This window comes from Typopeltis vanoorti, chromosome 5, assembly GCF_054136105.1.
Source record: "Typopeltis vanoorti isolate ZY-2024b chromosome 5, IOZ_Tvanoo_1.0, whole genome shotgun sequence".
Taxonomy (NCBI): Eukaryota; Metazoa; Arthropoda; class Arachnida; order Uropygi; family Thelyphonidae; genus Typopeltis; species Typopeltis vanoorti.
The window spans coordinates 101,295,147-101,323,006 of NC_143553.1; the positions used below are offsets into that span (position 1 = coordinate 101,295,147).

General features: G+C 35.8%; 1 protein-coding gene across 4 annotated transcripts in view; it reads right to left on the bottom strand.

The window, feature by feature from the left end:
• LOC150106691 (putative phosphorylase b kinase regulatory subunit alpha) overlaps positions 1 to 27,860 on the bottom strand; it is a 745,167-nt gene that overhangs the window by 631,374 nt on the left and 85,933 nt on the right. For all 4 annotated transcript variants that reach the window (XM_090393281.1, XM_090393285.1, XM_090393284.1 and 1 more), the window contains exon 6: positions 23,921 to 24,001. In XM_090393281.1, coding sequence (XP_090249407.1) covers positions 23,921 to 24,001 — 81 coding nt within the window. The remainder of the gene's footprint in view (positions 1 to 23,920; positions 24,002 to 27,860) is intronic.

Consider the following 27,860-nt stretch of genomic DNA (forward strand, 5'->3'; position numbering starts at 1 on the left):
GAAGTTTAGGGGGCACATTGCAAAAGTAACTAAAACAGCTCACCAAATCACTTGGCTTCTGAAAAATACTTTAACATGCAGAGACTAGTTTGGAGGACTGGGCTAGGAAAAATGGATGTCAATTTAATGTGGCAAAGTGTAAGGTTATGCACTTTGGGGTGAAAAGAATAGCAGCAGTATATCGCATTGGTGGAACCATACTCCAGGAGATTGATGAGGCCAGGGATTTGGGAGTGTTGGTGGATAGGGAGTTGAAGTTTAGGGGGCACATTGCAAAAGTAACTAAAACAGCTCACCAAATCACTTGGCTTCTGAAAAATACTTTAACATGCAGAGACGAACAAGTTGTTGTTCCTCTGTATCGAGCCTTGATAAGACCCCATCTGGACTTCTGTGCCCAGCTATGGGCACCAGGGTTTCTTCGTGATGGGGAGGAAGTGGAGAGGGTCCAGAGACGAGTGACCAAGATGATAGCAGGTCTGTGGAATGAACCTTATGAGAATAGGTTGAAGATTTGTGGGTTGCAGAAATTGGACGATAGGCGAAGGAGGGGTGATATGATTGAGACATTCAAATTACTGAAGGGTTTTTATAAGATTGATCCAGAAGATATTTTTGAAAATATGACTGGTGGTGGGAGGACTAGGGGCCATGCATGGAAGCTGGGCAAGAGCGTGGTTGACAAGGGTGTTAGAGCTAGGTTCTTTACTTGGAGAGTGGTAAATAAGCGGAATAAGCTTCCAGAGTCTGTTGTGGGTGCTACGACCGTGAATGAGTTCAAGGCAAGGTTTGATAGATACTGTGTGAATGTTGAATAGTTGTTCTTGACATGATGTTAGGGCCTCCCTCGATGAGTCTGTCGACTCCTTGGAGTTTCCCGGAACAATAACAATAACAATTATAATGAGAGCAGACAAAGGCAACAACACTGTCATCTTAAATACTACAGAATATGAAGAAAAGATCAATAATCTATTGTCGGACACATCTGTCTATGTTGTTCTTAACACAGATCCTACTCACAAAAACCATCTTGATACCAATGAACTATTACGTGATATGACCAACTGGCCTGTGGACTTAATCAAAAAACTAAAATGTATGCATCCATTAACTCCAAGACTATATGGTGTTCCAAAAATCCATAAAGAAGGCACACCATTACATCCAATAGTAGATGATGGCATCCATTCCCCTACTTACAGACTATCAAAATATCTAGCCAAAATGTTACAAGAACACATTCACAACACGGATTCTTATATCAAGAACTCCCAACATTTCTTAGAGAAATCATAAAATTTTAGTTAAAATGACTGCTGCAACATGTACAGCATGATTATAGACAGAGAGCTTTTGTCCCTTCAGACGGCTGTGCCAAGAATATATATCCTCTTTCTTCTCTTCTCTCTGATTCCCAACACTGCCTTAAGCCTCTATATATGGCGTCTGTGGATCTCCAAAGGCCTTTGATAGCATCTCCCTTCTTGCTCTCCTTCGAGTGCTGTCTATTTCTGGATGTCCAGAACCCTTTCTTTCCTATGTTATGGAGCTATACTTGGGTAGCTCCATCACTATCACTATAAGGTCCCATGCGACTTCTATTCCCGCAGCGTGTAGGGTGTTCGCCAGGGTGATCCTCTATCTCCTCTTTTCTTTATCTGCGTCATAGATGAGTTTCTTCACTCTCTTCCAACTCTCTAGGTGCTTCTTCCTTTAATGCTATGGCCTTTGCAGACGATCTTATTCTCGTAATCTCTACTAAGGTAGGCTTGCAGGAACTCCTTGACCAGGCAGTTGACATTTTCTCTATTCGAGGCCTTTCTATTAATGTAGAGAAGTCCTGCACTTTAGCTCTTGTCCCCTCTGGGCATGACGAGAAGCTTAAGGTCGAGACTATAGAGTTTTCCCTGCACGGGAGGCCGTTGCATGCTTTGACCATCCTGGAACAGTGGAGATATCTCAACATCATGTTCACCCCAAAGGGAAGGTCTTCTGTCCCTTCTATCCTAGAAGCTGGGATTGCTTCTTTGAGGAGAGCTCCTCTCAAGCCCCAGCAAAGACTGTTTCCCCCTTTCCTACTATTTACCTCGCATTTACCACAAGTTGGTGCCTGGTAGGACATATATCTCGGTACTGTCCCGAATGGACAGGGCTATCCGTTCAGCCATAAGATCATGGCTCCGAATGCTGCATGACACCCCTACTGCATATTTTCACGCAAGGGTGGTGGACTCGGGTTCCATCACTTAGATGGCTGATCCCACGCCTGCGGCTGTCCAGAATCGAGAATTTAGAACTATCTTCCTCCCCTATCTGCAGAGAGGCTTTCTATAGCCCGTTGATACAAGAAGACTTTAGGTGGGCTAAAGGCTGGTCCCATTATCAGGGTACCTTAATTGACAGAACACAAGAGGTGGGCATCTCTGCTGCACTGTTCTGTAGATGGTGCTTCTTTAAAAGAGTCATATCTGGTGCCTCCCCAGCATGATTGGGTAAGGGATGGCACCAAACTCGTCCCTGGGATTCGAGTATATTGACCCTTATTCGGACGAGGATCAATGCCCTGCCCACTCGAGCCTGCACAGCTCGATGGAGTAGTGATGACTCAAACTGTAGGGCTGGCTGCCACTAAAGTGAGACATTGTCTCATATTGCCCAGTGTTGCTTCTGCACCCATGGGGACTGCGTGCGAAGGCATGACAGCATGGTCTCAATTCTGAACAACCGAACCGCTTTAAGAACAAAAGTTGGGTGAACGTGGTGGAACCACATTATAGGACCTCTGTAGGTTTGCGTAAGCCAGACTTAGTGATTAAAAGAGATGGTGACGTTTAGGTTGTTGATGCCCAGGTGGTGGGAACAGGGTGCTCAATAGCCTATAGCCATAATAATAAAGTAAATTATTATAAAAATAGCCAAGATCTAGTTAGAAAGATACGGGAGGAATACGGGGCAACCCCGAGGTTTACCAGCGCCGCCATCTCTTTACATGGCATATGGAGTGCAGATAGTTATATGGACATAAAACAGCTTGGGCTTACGCAGAATGATATAAAACATCTTTCCTTGAGAGCCCTACAGAGCACATTGGTGGCATGGCATTGCCACCAGCGAATGACTACAATGATAACTAGAACAGGCATAAGGTAAAACACTTGTAAAGGCTTAGGCCTATATATCAAGTCTGGACATGATGTAAGGGTAGTACTGTCCATAACCAGTACAAAGATTAATAAAAAAAAAAATAAATAAATAAACAAGTGGTGTACTACAAGGATCAGTGCTTGGTCCACTGTTATTCAATCTGTATATTAATGATATTGGGAAGGATTTGAAAGCGATGTACAGTTATTTGCTGATGATGCAAAGATAGGTCGGGTAATCAGGAATGCTGCTGATATGCAGTCTTTGCAGAATGACTGAATAGGCTGGAATTGTGGGCATGGGAAAATGGGTGTCAGTTCAATGTCAGTAAATGCAAAGTCATTCACTTCGGCATGATTAGATATCCAATGTCGTATTATATTGGTGAGATTAGGCTAGAAGAAACTGATGAGGCTAGGGATCTTGGAGTGTTAATAGATAGGAAGTTGAAGTTTAGAGGACATGTGGCAAAGATTGCAAATATAAAAGATAATTGCAATGCTGAAACGAACATTTACATGTAAAGATAAGGATGTTATTTTGCCTCTTTACAAGGCCTTGATAAGACCTCACTTGGACTATTGTGTGCAGGTCTGGTCTCCTGGTTTCCGTTGTGATTCTGATATATTGGAGAGGGTACAAAGGAGACTGTTAAAAATGTTATCAGGATTGTGGAATACTGATTATGAAGACAGATTGAGAATTTGTAGACTGCAGACACTAGAAAACAGGAGAAAGAGGGGCGATATGATTGAGAATCATAAACTTCTGAAAGGATCAAACAGAATTTCAATTGATGGAATTTTTCAATTTATGGAGTGTGGGGAAAGGAAGAGAGGGCATCCTTGGAAGCTGAGAATGAAGGGTATGAGGGCTAGATTCTTCTCTCAGAGGGTGGTGCATGATTGGAATGGATTGCCGTTGGATGTTGTGAGTGCAAGAAGTGTGAATGAATTCAAGAATAAGCATGATAGCTGGTGTGTGTAGTATATGGCCTCCCTCGATAAGTCTCTGACTCCCTGGAGGTCTCTTTTAATAATAATAATAATTTTCCAGATTTAAGTAAGAATATTAAAGAAGTAATCTCATTCACATATCTTAGAGGAACTATTCAAGAAGACTGTTGGTGGAAGTTTTTCCACTTGGTTATACTATAAATTAAAGATGCGAAGAAATTATATTCTTGGTTTAATCTTTTATCCAAGTGTAAGCAAACAAAGTTTGCACCTGAAGTATTTTCAGGACAGGGCAATTCGCATATAGAGGTTAATGACTTCATATCACTTGCCTTAGTATCCCATAATGCAAAGCACATCTCCTTACAGATGTATAATGCTAAGCATTATGGGAAGTGTCACTACCCAGACCAGTTTCGACCTTTATTGAGGTCTCATTCTGAAACTCAAGGTTGAGACCAAGAGTCTCAACCTTGGTATCACCCAGAGGTGATACCAAGGTTGCCTTGGTATTACTAAACCTTGGTATCACCCAGAGGTGATACCAAGGTTGAAGTAATGCAGAAGTCCATACATGTCCATAATATACATGCCATTATATATGTCCATAAGGAGATGTGCTTTACATTATGGGATACTAAGGCAAGTGATGTGAAGTCATTAGCATCTATATACGAGTTGCTGAAAATACTTGAGGCACAAACTTTGTTTGCTTACACATGGATTAAGGATTAAACCAAGAATATAACTTCTTGACATCTTTAATTTGTGGAAAACCTTTCAACAACTGTCTCTAATCGAGAGTATTTTAATAATAAGGTGTGACACCTTTTGGCTACTCGTATATAAAAATATGACTAATGCATTATTTCAACCTTGGTATCATCTCTAGATCTGGCTGCCATTGATGAGACCTCAATATAGGTCAAACTGATCTGGGTAGTGACTTTCCCATAATGCACAGCATTATACATGTCCATAAGCAGATGTGCTTTGCATTATGGGATACTAAGGAAAGTGATGTGAAGTCATTAGTCTCTATATACGAGTTGCCCTGTCCTGAAACAGTTGCAAACTTTGTTTACTTACACTTGGATAAAGGATTAAACAAAGAATATAATTTCTTGGCATCTTTAATTTATTAAAGAAGACAAAAGATGTAAATTGGAAATCTAAAGAAGAATTGCTATGAAAAAGAAGTATTAAAGAAAAGGATATTACCTATTACAAGTAAGATAAATAAAGACATACAGAAAAGATTTATAAAGACATTTTGTAAAAATCAGATTTTTCCCACATATTACTTGTGGCCTCTTGAAGATAAAAGAGATAAATGCATGCTTGGCAAACACACAATATATATTAACAAGCTAAGCTGACAAGAACCATTGTAGCATAAATAATAGAAAAAAATTATCCCCAGATAATAAGAAAAAGACCCAGAGGAAGACCAAGATCTAGGTGTACTGAGAACAGCAAAAAGTGCTTCAGTAGAGATAAGTTCTGATAATATTGAAGTGCTAACAGATAACAGTTTAATTTAGAGGAAAATTGTTGATAAACAGTTAGTAATGATGTAATTATTTCATGTAGTACTATTATGATATAATGTACCCTTCAGGTACATATCACGAATTTTATGATCAATAAAAAAACAATGCAGTCAGGAATACATATCCATACTTGCATACTTCAAGTAGAAAAAGCCATCAAAAGCCTGAAATGTGAAAAAGAAAAAGCAGCAGGAGTAGATGATATTCGACCAGAAATGCTCAAGTATGGAGGTATAAAAGTCTTACAGTGACTGCACTGCATAGTTCAGCAGGCCTGGACACAGGGACAAATTCCAGATGATTGGAGTAGAGTTCTTATAGTACCCATATATAAAAAGGAAATAAAACTGAATGTGAGAATTACAGAGGTATTTCATTACTGAGTGTTCATGGTAAGATATATGCATGTATACTTGAAAAACAATTGAGAAGGATTGTGGAAGAGAAGCTTAGTGAAGAACAAGCTGGATTCAGGCCAAATAGAGGCTGTCAGGATCAGATTTTCACCTTACGACAGATAGTTGAGAAATCATGGGAATATAACAAAGATCTGTATTTAAGTTTGGTAGATCTGAAAAGGCATATGACAAGGTGCCAAGAGAGAAGTTATTCAAAACACTACAGTTATATGGCATTAATGGGGCATTATATCAATCAATACTTAGTCTTTATATGAGTTGTAAGTCAGCAGTTAGAATTGAAGGAAGTACAGGAATGTGGTTTAATGTTAAATCTGGTGTAAGACAAGGATCGTAGGATGGAAGGTTGACTTCCTACTTTATGGTAGGAAGTCAACTGAATAAATTTATATGGAATAAGAGAGAAATTAGCCAAAACACTAAATTATCATCATCATCATCATACGTATCAAGGATTTAGGCCTAGCATGGCCTGTTCCGGCTTTAAAGTCATCGTTGAATCGTTTAAGAGGATATCCTGGTTTTCTTTTTCCTAATGGCTTGTACTTTAAGGCTTGTTTTGGTAATCTTTCTATTTTCATTCTTTGAACGTGTTCCATCCATTTATGTTTATATTTTTTAATTTTTTCTATTACTGGTTCTTGGTTTAATTCTTTCATAATATTTTCGTTTCTTTTGTGATCAAATAGGGTATACGTTGCAGTTTTTCTCATAAACTTCATTTCTGCTGTTGTTAATCTTTGTCTTTTTGTTTTATTGTCCAGATTTCGCTTCCATACATTAAGACCAGTAAGGCTAATGTATCATACTTTTAGCCTGGTTTGTTTTTGAACTAGGTTTGGTTTAAATATAGAGTTAATTACACCTGTTATTTTTAAATATTTTGCACTTTTTACGTTTATATCTTTTTCATTTTCATATGTGATCACACATCCTAGGTAGTTAAATGAATTCACCTGTTCTAAGATCTTGTTATCTATTACTATTTTAGTTCTTGCTGGATCTTGTCTTTTAAAGGCCATAGTTTTTGATTTTTCCGTTGATATTATCATACCATAATCTTTGGATATCTCATTTAGATTTAAAATAGCTTTCTGTAAGTTATCTTCAGAATTTGTAATTATTATTTGGTCGTCTGGAAAGAGGAGAGTGTTTAAGTTAACTGTAGGTGAAAGTTTGATTCCTTGATGTAAATTTTTACTCCATTTTATTATTATTTCATTTAAGTAGATATTAAAAAGAGTTGCTGAGGGGGGACATCCCTGTCGGACCCCTTGGTTTATCTCTCTTGTATACGATAGCTCGTGATTTAATCTTATTTGTATTTGATTATTTTCATATATATTTGTGATAGCTTTTAGGATATTATTTGGTATTTGTCTTTCTTTTAATATGTTAAATAATATGTAATTATCCCCTCTGATATTCAATATTTATATGGATCACATTACGAAGGAAAGTGGCATTAAACCTGATATCAAAATTGGAGATGTTAATGTCAGCTCTTTGCTTTATGCGGATGATGTTATACTTCAAAATAAATCTGCTACAAGTCTGCAAGATTCCCTGATTAAATTGAATAACTGTTGTAATAGATATGGTATGAAGGACAGCATCAAAAAGACAAAGACAAAGACAATGAAAATAGACAGAAACATTGAAAATGTCAAGTGCATTGTGAATGAAGAACCTATAGAACAAGTAAAACATTTCAGCTACTTGGCACGATTGTTAGCGAAGATGGTAAATTAAATACAGGTATCCCTCGATTAACGCGGTTGATTAATCCCTTGATGTTACAGTGTATATCAAAATCATGTTAATCAAATCTAATAATCAATGGTAAAAATTACAATTCATCCATGATCGATTACTGTATTAAAAATTCGTAGGAGGTGCATAGGATGAATGACGTCATCATGCTCACGCCATGAGGCTTGCATGTTTTTGCGTGGTAAATGTAACCCTGTGGCGTAGGTCGCAGTATATCTGAAAGATACATTCATTACTAGTATGTGCTAAAATGCAATAAAACATAAAGAAAAAACACTGCAAATATAATACATGATGGTACAAATTAAGTGGATAATCCAACATTATTCATAGCCAAATATAGAAACTACAAGAGTTTCGTGCCAAATATATAGAAGTTTCGGTGGATGCAAGCATAAGCAACCTTATTGGCAACTCGAAGTAAAGGTGGAGTAAGCTCCAGATCACTTTCCTTTGTATTTTCCATAATGTAAAGCACATCTTCTAGAGGACATGTATGATAAATAAGCCTTTGGCTCTTTATTTCAGTAATGCATGATGATTTATTTATTTTCAGTTACAATCTAGAAATTATTGAACAAAGAATAAAAAAAAAAACAACTAAACCATACTATACTGACATTGGAGGTCGCGGTATCTCTCAGATACAATTTATTGTCAAATATCACAAACCTTTACATAACATGTGTTAAACGAAACTGTCAGCAAAAACAGTGCGAAATATCATTCATATGAATGTACAGCTACTCATGACTTCGAAATTATACTATGAATTGTGTAAGAATATATATATTAAACATTTCGCATGTATTTGTTAGATCAGCTGGGAGCTCTGCAGGGTTAAGGGCGCGTTAATCAAAACTCTTGCCACGTATATCAAGGGATTGCTGCAATTAATTTTGCCAGGTTAATCAAATCCCGTGTTAAGCAAGGGATACCTCTATATAAATAGATAACAGGATCAGCAAAGCTGGTATGGTAGGAAGTCAACTGAATAAATTTATATGGAATAAGAGAGAAATTAGCCAAAACACTAAATTATCTGTATACAAAACAGTATTCAAACCAATTTTAACTTATGGATCTGGGAGCTGTGTCAGAAGTAAAAGACTTGACCAAATATTAGAGACCGCAGATATGAGAAGCCTGAGAAAGATTAGGGGCACGAGCAGATGGCATCAATGGCAATATCACATTAGAAAAGAACTTGACATTGTCAGCATTAAGGAATGCATTAGCAGAGCTAATCTCTGGTGGTATGGTCACTTAAACAGAATGGACGAGGAAAGATTAGCAAAATTAGTGCTCTCTGCCAGGTTGGCAGGAAAACGATCCAGAGGAAGACCAAGATATAGGTGGATTGATACAGTAAAAAAGTGCCTTAGAAGATAGAAATATAAAATCTGATAATGTTGGAGTCTTGACAGGTAACAGACTTCTTGTGGAAAGGCTTAGACGTTGATTATACATTCTTACTAAATAGCTTAAGGAAATTACAACGTACAATAGAATATACATTAATATAATATAATATAAAGATATTATATATATATAAATTATATAAATATAAATATAATATAATATAATATAAATATACATTTCACCTATACAGCCACTCTGGTCTTGCAGACAATGCGCTGGATTCTCGCCATAGAATACAGTGGAAGAAAGCCACGATAATACACCGTAGTAAATTCAAATACGAAAGGCTATTCATGGAATCAGCCTCAGCCCTAAGAAACAATCCAAACCTAAACAAATTTGGTTGCATGAGACTACTCCAAATTTGGGAAACCTACATCAGAAGAACTTTAGCCCAATCGGCCAAGAATAGCAACATTGCCCGCTAGGGAGGGGGGGGGACCATCACGACTTTTAGGAGAAAGAATAGCTTCCTGCTTCATTCCTCATTTACTGTGTGTTGTGCTTGCGTGCACGTGTCTTGTATTTAAGTTCCTGTGATAATGGCAATGTGACAATTTATTTAAATCATTCTGAAAGATATCTATATCACCTTTATCAACTACTGCCCTCAACTGTTTTGCATTGTCAGCAAACAATTGAATATTTCCCCCCCCCCCAAAAAAAAAATATTCTGCTATATGATTAACATACAAATTAGGGTAGCAGTCCTAATACAGAAACCTAGGCATTCCACTAGTCACTCTCATTTGGCTAGATTCCTCCACCATACATCACCCTCTGATGTCTGTCAACAAAACCCTGCAATCCATGTAACCAGCCTAATATTAATTCCCAATTGCTCCAACAAATGACTGCAAAATCCAGTTGGTATAGCCACTTCCTCTATCCAATTCCATTGTCACTTTATTATAAAATACGAATAAATTAGTAAAGGCAGGATTATCTTTACAAAGCCGTACTGCCCACTACAGAGTATCATCATCATCATCTAATTCCTGACATATACCCACCTTTGGGGGGGGGTACTACAAAGTATCATATCCTTATCCAACCACTCTTGGATTTTACCTTCAACCAACTCTTCCAATACTTTAACTACCACTTCAGTGATAATAATTGGTCTGTAATTTGCTACTTCTGTCTTAGAGCTACCTTTACAACAGAACTCTCTTACTCTCTTTCCACTCCCTTGGAATCTTGTCAGAGCTGAGACTTAGATTAAACAACTTTGCAAGAGGCACTGTCAGTTCTCTTACACATTCTCTGACATAACGTCCAGTACCACTGCTGTGTTCACATTGATATTTTTCAATACATTGAGTACCACTAGTTCATCTACCTCAATTTTCACATTAGTCTCTGCCACATTAGTAACTGCAAAGTCTCCACCTGGTTGATAAACCCTTGCAAAGTGATCATTTAGTAACTCAGTTATATCTTCTGCTTCTTTAATTTTTTTCTATCATCAGCAGGTCAGATCATCCTTCCATAATTATTCTTTCTCTTACTTGCTGCACGGCGAAAATGCTTTTGGATTTACTTTGGTGTGGTGAGCTATTTTTTTCTCATAACCTGAATTAGCCAATGAAAGAATTAAAGGACAACCCCTAAGTAAAATAAAAAAAATAGTAAAGCAGCAGGTGAAGATGGAATAATCTCTGAACTGTATAAATTTGCTGGAAAAAAATTTCATCAAAGATTATTAAAATTTTTAAATAAAATATATATAAATGGACAGATACCAACAGACTGGAATACAAGTATAGTAATATCTATATTTAAGAAAAAAAAGGGATAAAACAAAACCTGCAAATTACAGAGGTATTAGATGTTGGAAGTTCCCCCCCCTCCCTGGTTATACTATAAATTAAAGATGCCAAGTAATATTTTTGGTTTAATCCTTTATACAAGTGTAAGCAAACAAAGTCTGCGCCTGAAGTAATTTCGGGACTGGGCAACTCATATATATCATTATACATGTCTGTAAGGATATGTGCTTAGCATTATGGGATACTAAGGCAAGTGATGTGAAGTCATTAGACTCTATATACGAGTTGTCCGGTCCTGAAAATACTTTAGGCGCAAACTCTTTGCTTACACTTAGATAAAGGATTAAACAAAGAACATAATTTCTTGGCATCTTTAATTTATAATACAATTGAGTGGAAAACTTCCAAAACATCTATCTCTAATCCAGAGTATTTTAATAATGTGTGACACCTTTTGGCTACTCGTATTATGTGGAAATACAACTTGTGCATTACTTCAACCTTGGTATCACTTCTGGGTCTGGCTCCCACTGATGAGACTTCAATAATGGTCAAAACCAGTCTGAGTAGTGACCCCTCCCCATAATGCATAGCATTATACATGTCCATAAGGATATGTGCTTTGCATTATGGGATACTAAGGCAAGTAATGTGAAGTCATTAGCTTCTATATATGAGTTGCCCAGATGTAATTTATAAGTATTAGTTTATTGAATACATGTTACAAAATATATAGTAAAATACTTAATAAAAAACTGAAAATATAAAGTGAAAAATTTATCGGAATGTCAAAATGGATTTAGAAAAGCATGCTCTACAATGGATGCAATTAATACTTATAGAGAAAAGAAGAGAATTTAATTTAGAAACTCATATTTTTTTATAGATTATGAAAAGCATTCGACAAAGTAAAAACATATATACTGTTTGATATATTACAAAAGATAAATATATCTAATATTTTATTACATGCAATATTGAATATATACAAAGATAATGAAATAAAAATAAATGAAAAAATATCTGAAAAGCAATCAATAATGTACATGTAGGTTTCTGTGGTTAAGCAGTTCTGTAGGTATAGTTCACCCACCGTTTGTAGATCTCTTGGCATTTTGCCAAGAATAGTCAATTCATGCTGAAGGGGAGAAAGAAATGAAGGATGTATGAATTGGTCGCCAACATGCGAAATCACGTGTTTTCTTGTCTGTCGCTGTACTAGTACTAGCTTGATTTTTGTTGTCGCTTTTTTGCATTATTTTTTTATTATTAATTTGTATGATGGATCCAGTACAGTCAACAAGTTCTGTTGTTAAACATTTCAGTAGCTCTTGCAAAAGAATATTGAATAATGTGCTGACATTCTGCAAAAAAGAATCGTCTCCTTGTTCCCCTTTCTCAAGTCATAAAATGTGCAAGTGCAATTGCGGGCGTATCGGGATCGACTGTTAAAAGAATTCGTAGGGAATCAAAAGGTGAAGTTAAGCCAAAATTTAAATCTCCTAAAAAAAAGCGGCAGAGTAAAGAAAACCATTGAAACCGTAGCTTTGAATGATTTTGATGTAGACGTTAAAGAAGAAGAACTATTCACGAATTTTAAGTGGTCGAGAAAAGAGTGCCAACTGTTCCAAAATTGATTCCTGTACTTAAAGAAAAAATTAATTTTCCTTGGAAAAGAGAAACTTTAAGGAAAATACTTCATGAAATCAGATTTTGTTTTAAACAGTCCCAGAATAAAAGGAAACTTATCATGGAGCGAAGTGACATTGTTTTAACTAGAACGCAGTATTTGAGAGCAATAAGACGTTTCAGGGAGGAGAAAAGACCGATTGTGTATCTAGATGAAACTTGGATGGATAGTAATTTAACTTATGGAAAATGTTGGCAGTCTAAAGAAGAATGTGGAGTGCTACAAACCGGAAATGCCTCACGGCGTATAATAATTTTGTGTGCGGGTGGAGAAATGGGTTTTTTTTACCGAATTCAAACTTACTATACAAAGCCAATTACCATAGGCAAATAAATTCTACGATCTTTGAAAAGTGGGCAGAAGAAAAACTGATTCCAAACCTTCCTAAAAATGCTGTTGTTATAATTGATAATGCTTCATATCACTCTATTCGATTAAACAAAGTTCTAAATTGCTCTAATAAGAAGCAAGTTCTTATGGATTGGCTCTCTGCAAATAACATATCTCATTCACCAGATATGTGAAAAATTGAATTGCTTAATTTGGTCAAAAGAAACTCGCCCACAACTGAACTGTTTAAATTCGACACGATGCTCAAAGAGCATGGATTTCTAGCTTTGAGGCTACCACCATATCATTGCGATATTAATGCTATTGAGTATGTTTGGGCAGAAGTGAAAAGTTTCATTCGCCATCGCAACGTAACTGGAGATATTGACATGTCGAAACTTTTTAAGCTTTCGACATGTCAATCGCGAGATACAGGCGATTGAAAATATTACAGTTCAAAACTGGGGAAAATATTGCTTTCATGTCACCTCATTGGAAAATATGTATTGGGACAGAGACGGAATTATTGAAGAATTATGCGAACCTTTGGTGATCAGTTTAACACGTTCGCTGCCATGCTACTTCAACATAGTCTGTTCCCTTACGCCAAGCAATTTCACTTCTTCAAGGTCAGTATGGTAATCTCATTGCCGGCGGTAAGCATCATACGAGTATACTCGTAGTTGGCTTGTGCAGAGCATATACCATCTATGAGAATACACAGTTTTGATGCTAGCTCCACGAGCCAAGCATTTTCACCTCGTCAAGGTCAGTACAGTAATCTCATTGCTGGTGGTAAGCATCATACGAGTATACTCGAAGCTGGCTTGTGTGGCTGGTAATACTCGTAATTGTAATACTCGTAGTTGGCAGCGAACGTGTTAAGTGACAGCGATGACAATTCGGACACCGATTCAGATGACTATGAAGATTAAAAGGATTTGATAATGGTATTTTTTTCCAACCTTTTTTAGCATGGGTTTGTTAAAAGAGTCACAACAAGTCATAAATAATTAATCGGTTTAGGAAAGTTCTCTCAACTGTAAGTTCAGAATATCTAAGTTCATTTGAAAAAATTTCTGTTTTTCTGTATAATTATTTTTATTTTATAGAAAACTTTCTTAAAAATAAACTTAGTTAAATTTTTGTCTTATGCTATACCGTTTTTAATTTTGATAATACTCTACGTACATTTTTCCAACTGTTATACAAACAAAATAGTTACACTTTAAAAACTACAATGTTCGTAAAACAAAAAGCTAAATTTTCTGACATGTAATAATAAACAAACATATCCCAGAAGACAGATTGATTACCCTATTATCGGAATGGATTCTCCTTTTTCTGACATGCGCAGAAGTGTCGAGGGACCTATAATTGGTTGGCGAACTATAGTTTTCAGTATTGAGACTACATTGTAATATAAGTAGTTTATTAAAAATAAACAATTAAAACCCGACAAGTTTTGTGTGTTGTAAGACTTACATTATTAGGTAATGATACATAAGTTTTACATAACAAAAGCCTCTATCTAGTTACAGAATACAAAATCTAAGGTTTGTATTCTGGTTTATCAATTATTTAACAGTTGTGAAGTTATCAAAAACATCTAATATGTGTAATTAATCGTTAATAGGCTTTTGTTGTGTAAAACTTTTATGCACCATTAACCCTGATGTCGCAAGAAAAGTGTCAGGTTTTAATTGTTTATTTAAAATAATCTCCTTATGTTACAATGTTGTCTCAATACCGAAAGCTGCCTACAAAACAATCTATAAACCAAGAAGCATGACAGGGATGCCCTCTATCTCCAACACTTTTTAATATTTATATTAATGAAATGTTAATACAGTAGAACACCTTAAATAATCCAGGTATAGAAATGTCCCAGAATTACAAAATAAATATGCTATTATTTGCAGATGATCAGGTTTATCTTGGATGTGAAATATCATATGAAGGAGAAAAAGACATATAATTAAAAACTTCAAAATTTTTACAGATAAATAGAACATTGAATCCAAATGTTGTATACAAAAAGAAACATGCTTGAAAATATACAATACTTTAGTAGTGACTACATTATTATATGGCAGTAAAATCTGGCCAATAAAAAAAAACAAATAAGATAAACAAAGAATAAAAACAGGTGAAATGAGATTCACGACATGAAAACAACTGCAAAATACACATTATTAGACAAAAAAAAAAAAAAAAGGATATGTAAACCAAATGGCCAACACCATCATCATCAAATTCCTGCATTGTACTCTCAAGGGGTGTGCATAATATGATAGTACTACATTAAAAATTTACATTATTACTGATGCTGGTACATTACTGTGTACCAGCATCTTGATTAATAGTGACATATGGATGCAGAATCATTTTAATTTTCAACTTTTCCTGCTAGCACAAATGCATATTGGCACCTGTTGTTTTATAATTCAAGCATTGATGTTTGTATGTGTGTGTGTGTGTATATATATCATCATCAAATTCCTGCCATATACCCTCAAGGAGTGTACAGGATATGATAGTACTACATGAAAAATTTACATCATTACTAACTTCCTATCTACAATTTTCCTCCAAATCAGTCTGTTACTTGTCAAGACTCCAACATTAACAGATCTTATATTTTTATCGTCTAAGGTTGGAGTGGTCTCCAAAGTGTGGTACACGTACCCAGGGGGGGGGGGGGGGAACGCAAGTCGATACGTGGGGGTATGTCAAAAAAAGTTTTATATTGATAGGAAAAAAATTAAGTAATTAATTAAAGATAAAGAATATTACTTTCTTTCATCAATTAAACATATATCTAATATAGACAAAGACATCATAAAGATCCTGTAAACTTAAAATGTCTTTGTCTTTGTCTATATTAGATATCTGTAGCAAAGCTGTCTTGTTTTTTAAAAAACTAGGGAGTAAATCTCTTACTTCTTATCACTGCCATTGTTTGTAGAGCATCCTAGTGTTGACAAGCCCGACTAGAGAAGGAAAATTGCTTAGTTATCCTGCTATCTACAGATGACACCATAGTTGTATTAATTATTTGACTATTAGAAGTAACTTTACCGATTTTTTAGTATATATATATATTGTTTCTGTGCAATTCCAAAGCCTTTTTGTGCTTACTTTTACGTTTACACACTAGAAATAGTGAATTAATATTATCAAAATTGCTTACATTTTTTAAAAGTGTTTGATATTATCAATAGTAAATGAATTATATTTAAATTTTACAAATTAACCCTCACAAAATGGATAAATAGTTAAAAAAAATTCCTCCAAAGAAACCGCAAATTGAAGATAATTATGACAGTACATCAACATCAGACGAACAACAAGGAAAAGATAGGATTGATTCTTCTATTCAAACAAGTTCGCTATCAGTCAAATTAAGTGATAAGTATGAAACTTAACAAAACCTTGCTCAAGAAAGTTCGAAATTATCAAGAAGACTACTTGAAATGGGGATTTACATCGACGATAGTCAACAATGAACCTCGTCCTACATGTGTATTGTGTCATGAGATGCTATGTAATGGAAGTATGAAACCATCATTAGTAAGACACTTAAAAATTAAACATCCTTAACATGAACACAAATCTTTACAATTCTTTGAACGATGTTAGAAGACATGTAATTTCTCAATCCAACAACTTAAAAAAATTCACTAAAATTAACGATAAATATTTGGAGGCATCTCTTGAGGTTGCATTCTTAATTGCAAAAGACCAAAAGCCACACACCATTGGGGAAACACCTGTACTCCCAACTGCCATAAAAATGGTAGAAATAATCCATGGAAAAGAATATGCAGATAAACTAAAATGTATTCCCTTATCACCAAATACTATTGGTAGACGTATAGAAATCATTGCAGATAATTTAAAGAAGCAATGTATCGCAGTATCAGAAGCCATCAAACCAGAATTTCAAGAAATTATGAAAGAAATGCAAGGCCATCGTTCACATTGAATATTGTAATAAATATGTTTGTAAGCTGTTAATAATAAAAATAATGTGTAAAAATATCTAGCGTTTTTAATTATTATATGATGATACAAGGCATATTTCTTCTTTATAATACTTATTACAATAGATTTTTGCTCAATCAATTGGGGGTACACGCTATGTATTTTTTCTGTCTTGGGGGTACGTGATCAAAAAAGGCTGGAGACCACTGGTCTAAGGCACTTTGTGCAGAATCAATCCAACCACATCCCAGTCTTCCTCTGGGTTGTTTTCTTGCCAACCTGGCAGAGAACACTTGTTTGGCCAATCTTTCCTCACCTATTCTATTTAAGTGACCATACCACCTGAGATTAGCTCTGCTAAAGCATTCCTGGATGCTGACAATGTCAAGTTCTTTCCTAATATCCTCATTTTTAATATGATATTGGCATTGATGCCATCTGTTCATGCCTCTAATCTTTCTCAGGACTCTCATATCTGCGGTCTCTAGTCTTTGGACAAGTGCTTTACTTCTGACCCAGCTCTCACATCCATAAGTTAAAACTGGTTTGAACACTGTCTTGTATACAGCTAATTTAGTGTTCCGACTAATTTCTCTCTTATTCCATATGAATTTATTCAATTGACTTCCTACCATACAAGCTTTGTTGATTCTGTTGTCTATTTCCATATTTAATTTACCATCTTCACTAAAAATCGTACCTAAGTAGCTGAAATATTTTACTTGTTCCACGGGTTCTCCATTCACAACAGAGTTGACATTTCAATGATTCTGCCTATTTTCATTGTCTTTGTCTTTTTATTGCTGACCTTCATACCATATCTATTACGACAGTTATTCAATTTAGTCAGGGAATCTTGGAGACTTGTAGCGGATTTATTTAGAAGTATAACATTGTCCGCATAAAAAAAAGAGCTGACATTAACATCTCCAATTTTGATATCATGTTTAATACCACTTTCCTTCATAATGTAATCCATATAGATAATGAATAACAGAGGGGATAATGTACATCCTTGTCTCACACCAGATTTAACATTAAACCATCTTCCTGTACAACTCAAATAAAGACTAAGTATTGCTTGATATAATGCCCCATTGATACCATATAACTGCAGTGAATTGAATAGCTTCTCTCTTGGCACATTATCATATGCCTTTTCCAGATTGACAAAACTTAAATATAGATCTTTGTTATATTCCCATGCTTTCTCAACTATTTGTCATAAAGTGATGATCTCATCCTGACAGCCGCTATTTGGCCTGAATCCAGCTTGTTCTTCACTAAGCTTTTCTTCCACAATTCTTCTCAACTGTTTCTCAAGTATACTTGCATAAATCTTGCCAGGAACACTCGGTAGGGAAATACCTCTGTAATTCTCACATTCAGTTTTATTTCCCTTTTTATATATGGGTACTATGAGAGCTGTCCTTCCAATCATCAGGAATTTGTCCCTGTGTCCAGGCTTTCTGAACTATGCAGTGAGTGCAGCCACTGTAAGACTTTTATACCACCATACTTCAGCATTTCTGGTCAAATATCATCTACTCCTGCTGCCTTTCCACATTTCAAGCCTTTGATGGCTTTTTCTACTTCAAGTAAGGATATGTATTCCTGACTGTATGCCTGTTGAGTGTTTTTTTACCACTGTGCTATCACTGCTTGTTTCATTTAGCAATTTTTCGAAGTAATTACTCCATACTTCAAGGATATCTTTTTCACCCGTTTTCATGTCACCTTTATCATCTCTAACTCCTTTTACAACACTCTTTCCTCCATTCCTAAGTTTCTTCAACACCTTCCAGAATACCTTGCCATCCTTCTTGATATTTATCTTCTATGTTCTTGCCAAAGTCCTCCCATGTTTAACTTTTGTTTAACTAGTTTTACACGGTGTTTAGCTTTCTTACATTTGTCTCTATTCTCTAAGAGCACAAGCTGACTTATTTGCCAGGAACTTTTGATATGCTTTCTTCTTTTCCTTCACTGCCTCTTTAACTTCCTGTGTCCACCATGGAGTTCTGATTTTTCTATCCTTGTAGACAACCTCACCACATGCCTCTCTGGCTGAATCAATCAGGGTTTTCTTCAAGTCTTGCAACTGAATCTCCAAGGTTTGGTTCCTGTTCTCAAACTTATTTTTTCTTCAATAATCTTTGTGTATTTCAGTCCACAGCTCACATCTGAAGAGCTGCTCAACTTTTATTCACTTTGGAACTTTCTTACATGTTATTCTTTTCAATATGAAATTCGATTTTATCCTCTCAGGAGTAAATAGTGATCACTTCCAATTTCAAATTCTCTATACACTCTGGTGTCCTGCACCAGGGAGAAAACATCACTATCAACAATAACACAGTCAATGAGACTTTTCTTATTCCTTGCCTCTTCTTTCCATGACAATTTGTGCACATCTTTATGTCGGAACATGGTATTAGTAATAACCAGTCCATGTCCTGAGCAGAAATCCAACAGGTATTTGCCATTATTATTAGCTTTGCTCTTTTCTCCAAATTCTCCCAAAATATTTTTGTATGTCTGACAAGCATTTCCTACTTTGCTATTTAGATCCCAACAAGGACCAACTTTTCCTTTTTCATTGTGTCAGTTGCTTTCTCTAAAGCATCAAAACATTCCTCCACTTCTACCTTACTAGAACCTCCTGTGGGACCATAGGCACAAATAAGTCTCATTGTCCAGTTCCCCGTTCTCATATTTGCCCACATCACTCTACTTGAAACTGCCTGCCATTCAAGATTAGCCTCGTATTTAGTGTTGAATACTATGGCTACTCCTATGGCCAACAGCTGATATCCTAAATAATTAATAAAATATAAACTAATTGGAAAGAAAAGGGCAGGAAAGTAGACCTTAAAAGAGGATATTAGATAAATAATGAAACTGGAACAGACCATATGTCTATATCCATAGTTAGCATTAATGACCTTATATTAACCTACCTTACCATACTAGTTACCCTTATAGACTGCACTTTTTATTGTTCATGAGCATGCTGATCACTTTTTTTTTTAATGCTTTTTTTTTTTTTTTTGAAGATCCTTCTGGCCCTGGATATGCAGTATGATACTACCACTCTCAAATAATCCCTGACCACTTCCCATGCACTACCGAAGTTCATTTCTTGTAGCTTCTTATGCCATGGCATTATTCCAAGCTGCCAACTAAGTTTGCCATAATTGCTAGCTTCATAGTTCCACACAAACTGATTTTTCACTGAGAAATCTACATGTTGCCAACTTCCCAAAGCAAGACTGTATGATCACTTTCCCCAATAAGGGGTAAAGTTGCTACTGAAGTTATAAACATCCTTTCCTTTAGTGTCGCATGGAATTCATTTCAGACAAATCATGGAGACTACAACCATGTTAGAAATAATTATTTTAATTTCCCGATGTTTCAAACTTCATATTAAGGTCATCATCTGGAGTATATACAGAGACAAGCTAAATTACATTTCAAACAGCATGCCAAAGAGACAATGATTTGATCAACCATTATTCTACTTTTTTTTCACTAGAGGTCAGGATAGTAGAATAACAGTTGATTAAATCATTGTATCTTTGGCATATTGTTTGAAATGTAATATAGCTAAATGTAATGTAACATACATTATGTAATATAACATAATGTATGTTACATATATCTTGCTATCAACAATAACATTTTCAATGACTTTTCTCATTTCATGTGTTTTCTCTCCATGTGAATTTATGCACATCTTTATGCATAGATTCACATGTATAAAGATGCATGCAATCATGATATTAGTAATGATTAATTAGTAATGAAGAGAAATCCAGTAGGTAGGTATCATTATTATTGGCCTAGCTTCTCTTCAAATTCTCCCCCAAACATTTCTGTATGTATGGTATTCATTTCCTTCTCGACTGTTAAGATCACCAACAAGGACCTACTTTTCCTTTTTCTTTGTGTCAGCTATTTTCTCTAATGACTAAAAAAAATTCCTTCACTTCTTAGCAGAATTCTGTGGGACCACAGGCACAACTAAGCCTCACTGTGTAATTTCCCCATTCTGTCTTCCTTTTACTTCTTTAGTACTTTTCTAATTGTTCAGGCAGCTCCAGCTATTTTCCACTGATGCTTCTTATGGTGCCAATCTTGAATTCTGCTAATGTTGATTTAAAGCTTATGGAGTCTGCTACAGTAGCTAACATTTCACTGTTTTCTGATGAAGACAGTGAGAATCTTGTTACACCCCAACCAGCATGAAATCCCATTATATTGTACCATCATTTTGTATTTTGGTTTATGCCAATAAGAATCCAATGTGGATAGCTAAATCTCAAATTGTTAGCCCATCCTCATTTGTTTAGTATCTAGGTAGAGATATCTACAAATGGGATGAATCATGAGAAGCTGAGGACTGGACATTAGGTCAGAAGTCCCAGTTAGTTCTCCTCCAAGTTATCTAAGTCACTTAAGCAACCTCTAATTGGCATTTAAATATTATGCTAAATATTTTTCATATAAGATTTAATTTAAAATGTCTATATAAAGGTGGCAGCAAACAGCATCTATTTACCCAATGTTGGTATTGCCCATTGTGTTTGATAACAGTTGATAACATCAAAACAAACTGATGCGGTTTTAATGGTGTATGTATATATAAGTTGTCAGTCATTATGCAGACTGATTTAATGCACATAGTTTGAAAAAATAAATCAACTCTGTGAGACACACTGCTTTATCTGAATTTTAGACAATGTTTATAGAGACTTGGTATTAATTTATAAACTAGGTTAATCAAGGATGACTATATATCCATTAAAGACACCTAGCACTAATAGAAAGTATCTTCTTCTTCTTCTTCTATGCGTTATTCCCGCTTCCTATGCAGGGTCCGCGTGTTACTTAGATGCGACTTCTTGTTAGTACTACTCCCAACCGACCCGTTGCCTGGTCTGCTGCTGGGGGGGGGGATATATTTTTGACTGTAGAGGCGTATGTTCACGGGGCCGGTTTGCCTGTTTGCGGGATGAAAATCGCCAGATAAACTGACGGGAAAAACCCTACTGACCGTGCCCAAGACATAGAACAGATCTCTACATCTTTGCTATCCATGATGATTATTTCACTTGAAAAGACAAAACATAAAGAGAAGACATATGGGCTCATATTTGATCTATTTTGACAAGGTGCATTTTCAAGAGAATCCTTGAGACACACTGCTTTATCTGAATTTTAGACAATGTTTATAGAGACTTGGTATTAATTTATAAACTAAGTTAATCAAGGATGACTATATATCCATTAAAGACACCTATCACTAATAGAAAGTATCTTCCATTCCAAACAGAACAGATCTCTACATCTTGCTATCCATGATGATTATTTCACTTGAAAAGACAAAACATAAAGAGAAGACATATGGGCTCATATTTGATCTATTTTGACAAGGTGCATTTTCAAGAGAATCCTCTAACATTTCTATTCTTAAATCTATTATCTAATTATGATATGTCAATGTGTTTTCCATTTGGCCACATAACACAAACATAATGCATACTCATTCACAAACATCTCAGAACCCAATTTATCTAAAAAGAAAAAAAAACAAAAGCCTGTCCTTTTCAGATTTTTAAATAGCACGTTTCTCTTTCAACATTGCCATTTCCTTCATAATATGCAGAAAAACCTATTAAAGACATAAAGACATTCTCAAGCAATCCCATGATCAATAATATGTAATTATTAAAATGCTAGATACCAGACTCAGTAATCTTCTGTCAGCTGCACTATAACAAACTATACTCATCACTAAGCTTTCTTTTTTTATTTTTAACATTATTAACAAAATAATGATTCTGCCCTGCCCACACACATCAACTCACATCCAATGTGCATGCAGATTATAGCAATATTACTACTATTCCCTATATATGGGATATTTCTGAAAAATTAGTCAGGTCTTAAAAGAAATAAATGCCTTCATATAGTTTTAAAACCCCCCATCAGGCTAGCTACTCTTATTTGCTTCCCTACAGATCAACTCTCTCAACAGGTGTTTATAAAGTTCCTTTCACCTGCAAGCTGGCATATTATGGGCAAACAAGAAGAACAGCCAATATTTATTTTTTAAAAAAAAAACATTAAAAAAAAAGTATCGAGCATATTTTGTATGTTTCTTTTATGCTTGACAGACCACAAGATGAACAGTATCCACAGAACCAAATGACACACAAAATGATATACATCATTTTGGCAAGATTATATAAACTTTTCTGGAATATGTATCTGTTCTTAAAAACCAACCTAACTTATGGATGGGATTGAAGCTCCCCGAGATAGAGGAAACTAATTTCCCACAGGTGATGTCCTGCAAATGTTGTTTGAGGGACATCATAGACAATACCTCTCAAACAACAAGTGAACCATATATGGTTCCTTTGCATCTGGTTCATTGGTTCACTTGCTATTTTCCCCCTCCTTCCCTCCCCCACAAACACACACTTGAGATTATCTGGTTAGTTCCCATCTAGGTTCTGTTCACCCCCTTACAAACATAAAACATGTCTGGTACTAGCAGTGTTACGTGTACTGTGAAAATTATAAAGTATAAACTTGAGTAATTTGTGGAGATTATATCATTAACACCCTATATGAACTTAAGACTATTAGTAAAAGGCCAAAAATAATAATATCCTGAAGAATAAACTTTCCTCTCAAAGTCACTATAACAAACTATTTTTTTGTTCATTCATAAAAATAATAATATCCTGAAAATAGAAACTCTCCTCTCCAAGTCACTATAACAAACTGTTTCTTTTGTCCACATGGGTTCACTATAAATCTATATAAAATTCAACTCCATAATTTGAATGTCACATACCTTTGCCATTCCTACTGAACTGGCATTTAATTCTGGAAGGCCGTGGTTAGTTTTATCTCCACGTTCCCAGATCCCATAGTCCTGCAATTACATAAAACATAATTTAATAAGACACACGTTTCAAGACCATCACAAAATGAATGAAAACTCTGAAAATACCATTTACAATATTTTATTTTCATCATTATTATTACTATGTATTACACAGGTATCTCTATTGAGTCTGAAGACATCACAAGGGGGTCAACATCCATCTATACATTGGATTTTCTGATGTCAAAAAGACATCAGAAAATTACTAAATAACTTGGACAATAAAAAAAAGTCTCCTGATAGCATCTCTCCATCTGTTCTCCATCTGCTCCAGAGGTTATACCTGTCCTGTATAGTCTCAAAATCTATTATACATAGTTGGTACTTATTCCAATGTGTGGAAACATCACATATCCAGCCTATTCCAAAAACACAAAGACAGTAGTTTACTGTCCAAGTACCAACCAACCAACTGCCATCACCTCAGTTCCCTCAAAATTATGGAGAAAAACATCAATTGCCACCTTGTTCCCTACCTTGAGGTCCATCAATTAATCAATGACCACCAGTATGGATTCTGCCATTCAAGATCCAAAGCTGATCTTTTAGCTTACATCACCCACCAGTGGATATGTGTACAATGAAAAGGTTTGGAGAAACTTGCGCTTTTGCTCTTTGCATTTCCAGAACTTGTCTGGCATCAAGGCATGCTTAACAAACTGCAATCCATTGGTCTACCTGCCACCCTCTGTAATTGGGTTGCTACCTTCTTCTTTAGCTGTTCACTACATGCCATAGTTGATGGCTCCCTCTCTTCGAGCTTCACCACCATTGTAGAAGTACCTCAGGGCTCTGTCTTATCACCTACTCTCTTTCTCCTGCACATAAAAGAACTATAATAAATTTAGTTTAATCCTTTATCCAAGTGTAAGCAAACAAAGTTTGCGCCTGAAGTATCTTCAGGACTGAGGCAATTCATGGTAAAAGGTGAACCAAGCTCTCATCACTCCTTGTCTTAGTATCTCCCATAATGCAAAGCACATCTCCTTGTGGACATGTATAATGCTATGCATTAAGGAAAGGGCCACTCTCAGACCGGTTTCGACCTTTATTGAGGTCTCGTCAGTGGGAGCCAGACCCAGAGGTGGTGATACCAAAGTGGAAGCAATGGAGAAGTCATCTTTACCTATACGAGTTGCCAAAAGGTGTCTCACCTTATTATTAAATTACTCTGGATAAAAAGAACTACTCTTAATCACCACTAATCTTGCCCACAGCTTTGCAGATGATAGTACTCTCCATTCAACCTATTCATTTGACAAGCCATGCACAATAGAGCTAGGAAAATCTGGTTATGTTCAATGCCACCTAAACACAGCTATGCCTCTTCTCTCGGAAAATAAATCTCAGCTCACATTCCCTCATCTTCAGTAATACACAAATCCCCAGACAAGATAAGGTCTCTCTGCTTGGACTAGCATTCACCTCCAGTCTCTCCTGGCACAAACACATCATATCAATAACTTCCTCAGCATCCAAAAAACTAGTCATTCTCTTTTGTTGAAGATGCTATTTTGCACCCAACCAACTATATACAAATTCCAAATCCACTCAAGCTTAGAATACTGATCATATGTTTGGGATGGAGCACCCAAAACTTTTCGAAAAATTCTTGACTGTCCAGAGAGAGCAATTCAACTCGCAGATGACTGCTCTTACAGGTTCACTTTAACCTCTATCTCACAGATGCAATGTTACAGCTCTGTAGGTGGGGGGGGATTAGGTTTCTGGATTTTAGGGAAACCATATATTGGAGAGGGGGGAGAGAGAGAAAACTGAACCAGGAACTGGACTGAGGTCTGGGGAGTGTGCTGGCCACTCAATTCGATTAATATCCTCGATCTCCAGAAGTATCTCCACTGCTCATGTACGATATGGTATGGCATTGTCATCCATAAAAATAAATCCTTCACCTATAGTACCATGAAACAATCGAACATGACATTGAAGAACTTTGTTGCAAAATTGTTCACTAGTGTAAAAATCGTTTTTTCTATTAATTTCTATTGTAAAATTTCAATCACTTCCTTAATAAACTTATTTAATTTCCTTCTAAATGAGAAAAAATTTTTATCTTACTTTAAAACTCCAATCAAGTTCTTATCCGCTGCGCTCCTTCTATGATTTTTCGTAGCCAATCCTAGAATTAGAATCGTGTGCAAAACTCAAACAAAGAGAATGCCTCAAGCTAGAGCCAATTTCTTCCTGATTGAAAATCTGGTATCAAATCCTTTTCGGAACTAAGAGAATTTATTTGTTTAGCTGTGCCATCTTAGTTCCTATGCAAGATAGAATTTCTTGTCAGAGATATGATTCACAGATTATCATGATTTCCAAAACTATTAGAATTACTCAAGCCCTTACTAATTTATTCATGATTGCAGTCGTAACCATTTCCTGTCTTAACTTCCCGCACTTCTTACATATATAGGTTCTATAATTTTAGCAGGTGGTGCATTGACTTAAATGATCAGACATGTATTTTGGGTTAAAAGACAAAGAAATTTATTCATACTAAATATGATGCATGTTATACAAAACTTAAACTAGTTGAAAGGTCCTCAAAATTAAATAAGCTAAACTAACACGCAAGATAAGGTTCATAATGGGCATTTCTCATCAGATGACATATAACAAAAATTTCAACCCAATTACTTAAAACAAATAAGTAGATTTGGTCTCACTTCCTCCTTAATTAACTCCAATACAATACATCAACCTAATATTAACAACATTAACAACAATGCTTGAAACTTTACACTTAAGATCCTTGTTAGAGAAATATGTATCAAAATCCTGATTTCTGCCTTAACGAGTCCGATTTACAAATTTTATACACAATTGCTCACCCTGGCTTCAAGATATTATACAATAAGACAAACTCTACTTTACCGGCCTGAAGAATTCAATTAGACGATACTTCTCATCTGCTCCTTTAGACTTTCTTCCGATTGCTTCCTTGTCCTTCGATTCTTTGTTCCTTGTCTTGGCCAGTAGATTATTCTTCGGATACGTGCTTCTTTCTAACTTTATGCTCAGGAACCCATCAGACAGAAATGTGTGTTTTGAGCTACTCGAAACCTTGCCATTCGCTGTTCGTCTTGTCGCATGAAATGCTATGCTTGGACAAGCCCGCTACTTAGCCACATCGTCACCGCCGAACTACACTTACTCATTCCTGTCACATCGAAGCAACTACCCACGGTAAACTGCAGGGGACAGCCAATACCCAAAACCTGAACAAGTTGAAAAATAACCACCAAAAAGAAGCCTCGAACTAGCGTCGCTAAAACTTTTATAGGCTACGTGTCTGTTCTCCCTATTACGTCATTGATTTTGCAGATGCCACCCAAATTTTGCATATCACACCTTCTCTTCTCATTGCGTCTTCACGAGGTTAGTTTACACGTGCCTTCAGTTCGTATCACAATTTGCCTGCAGTCATGTTATTAATCAGATTATGATTGTTTACGCTAAACTTTGACCTTCTTGTTACAAAGTCGCCTTTACAATACCATATTTAAGGACCATTTACAATCTTATACATAAAATTTTTACATGAAAGACTATTAATACTATATGCACAAAGATTCAACTATTATCAAGTCATTTTTTTTTTCAGGAAGATGTTGCACCTCAGTTAAATCCCGAATGAAACACTGAAAGAAAATTTAAGTGTTCATTTCAGATTTAACACTAGACACAGCCCCTTTTTCCAGCACTGTAGCTCGGTGCATCCATCAAGCATAATGACTCCCCACAACATGACCCCAGCACAATCGTATCTATTCCTTTCAAGAACATTCTCATTATGGTAAGTGGTACCACTTTCATGCCATATCAAGTG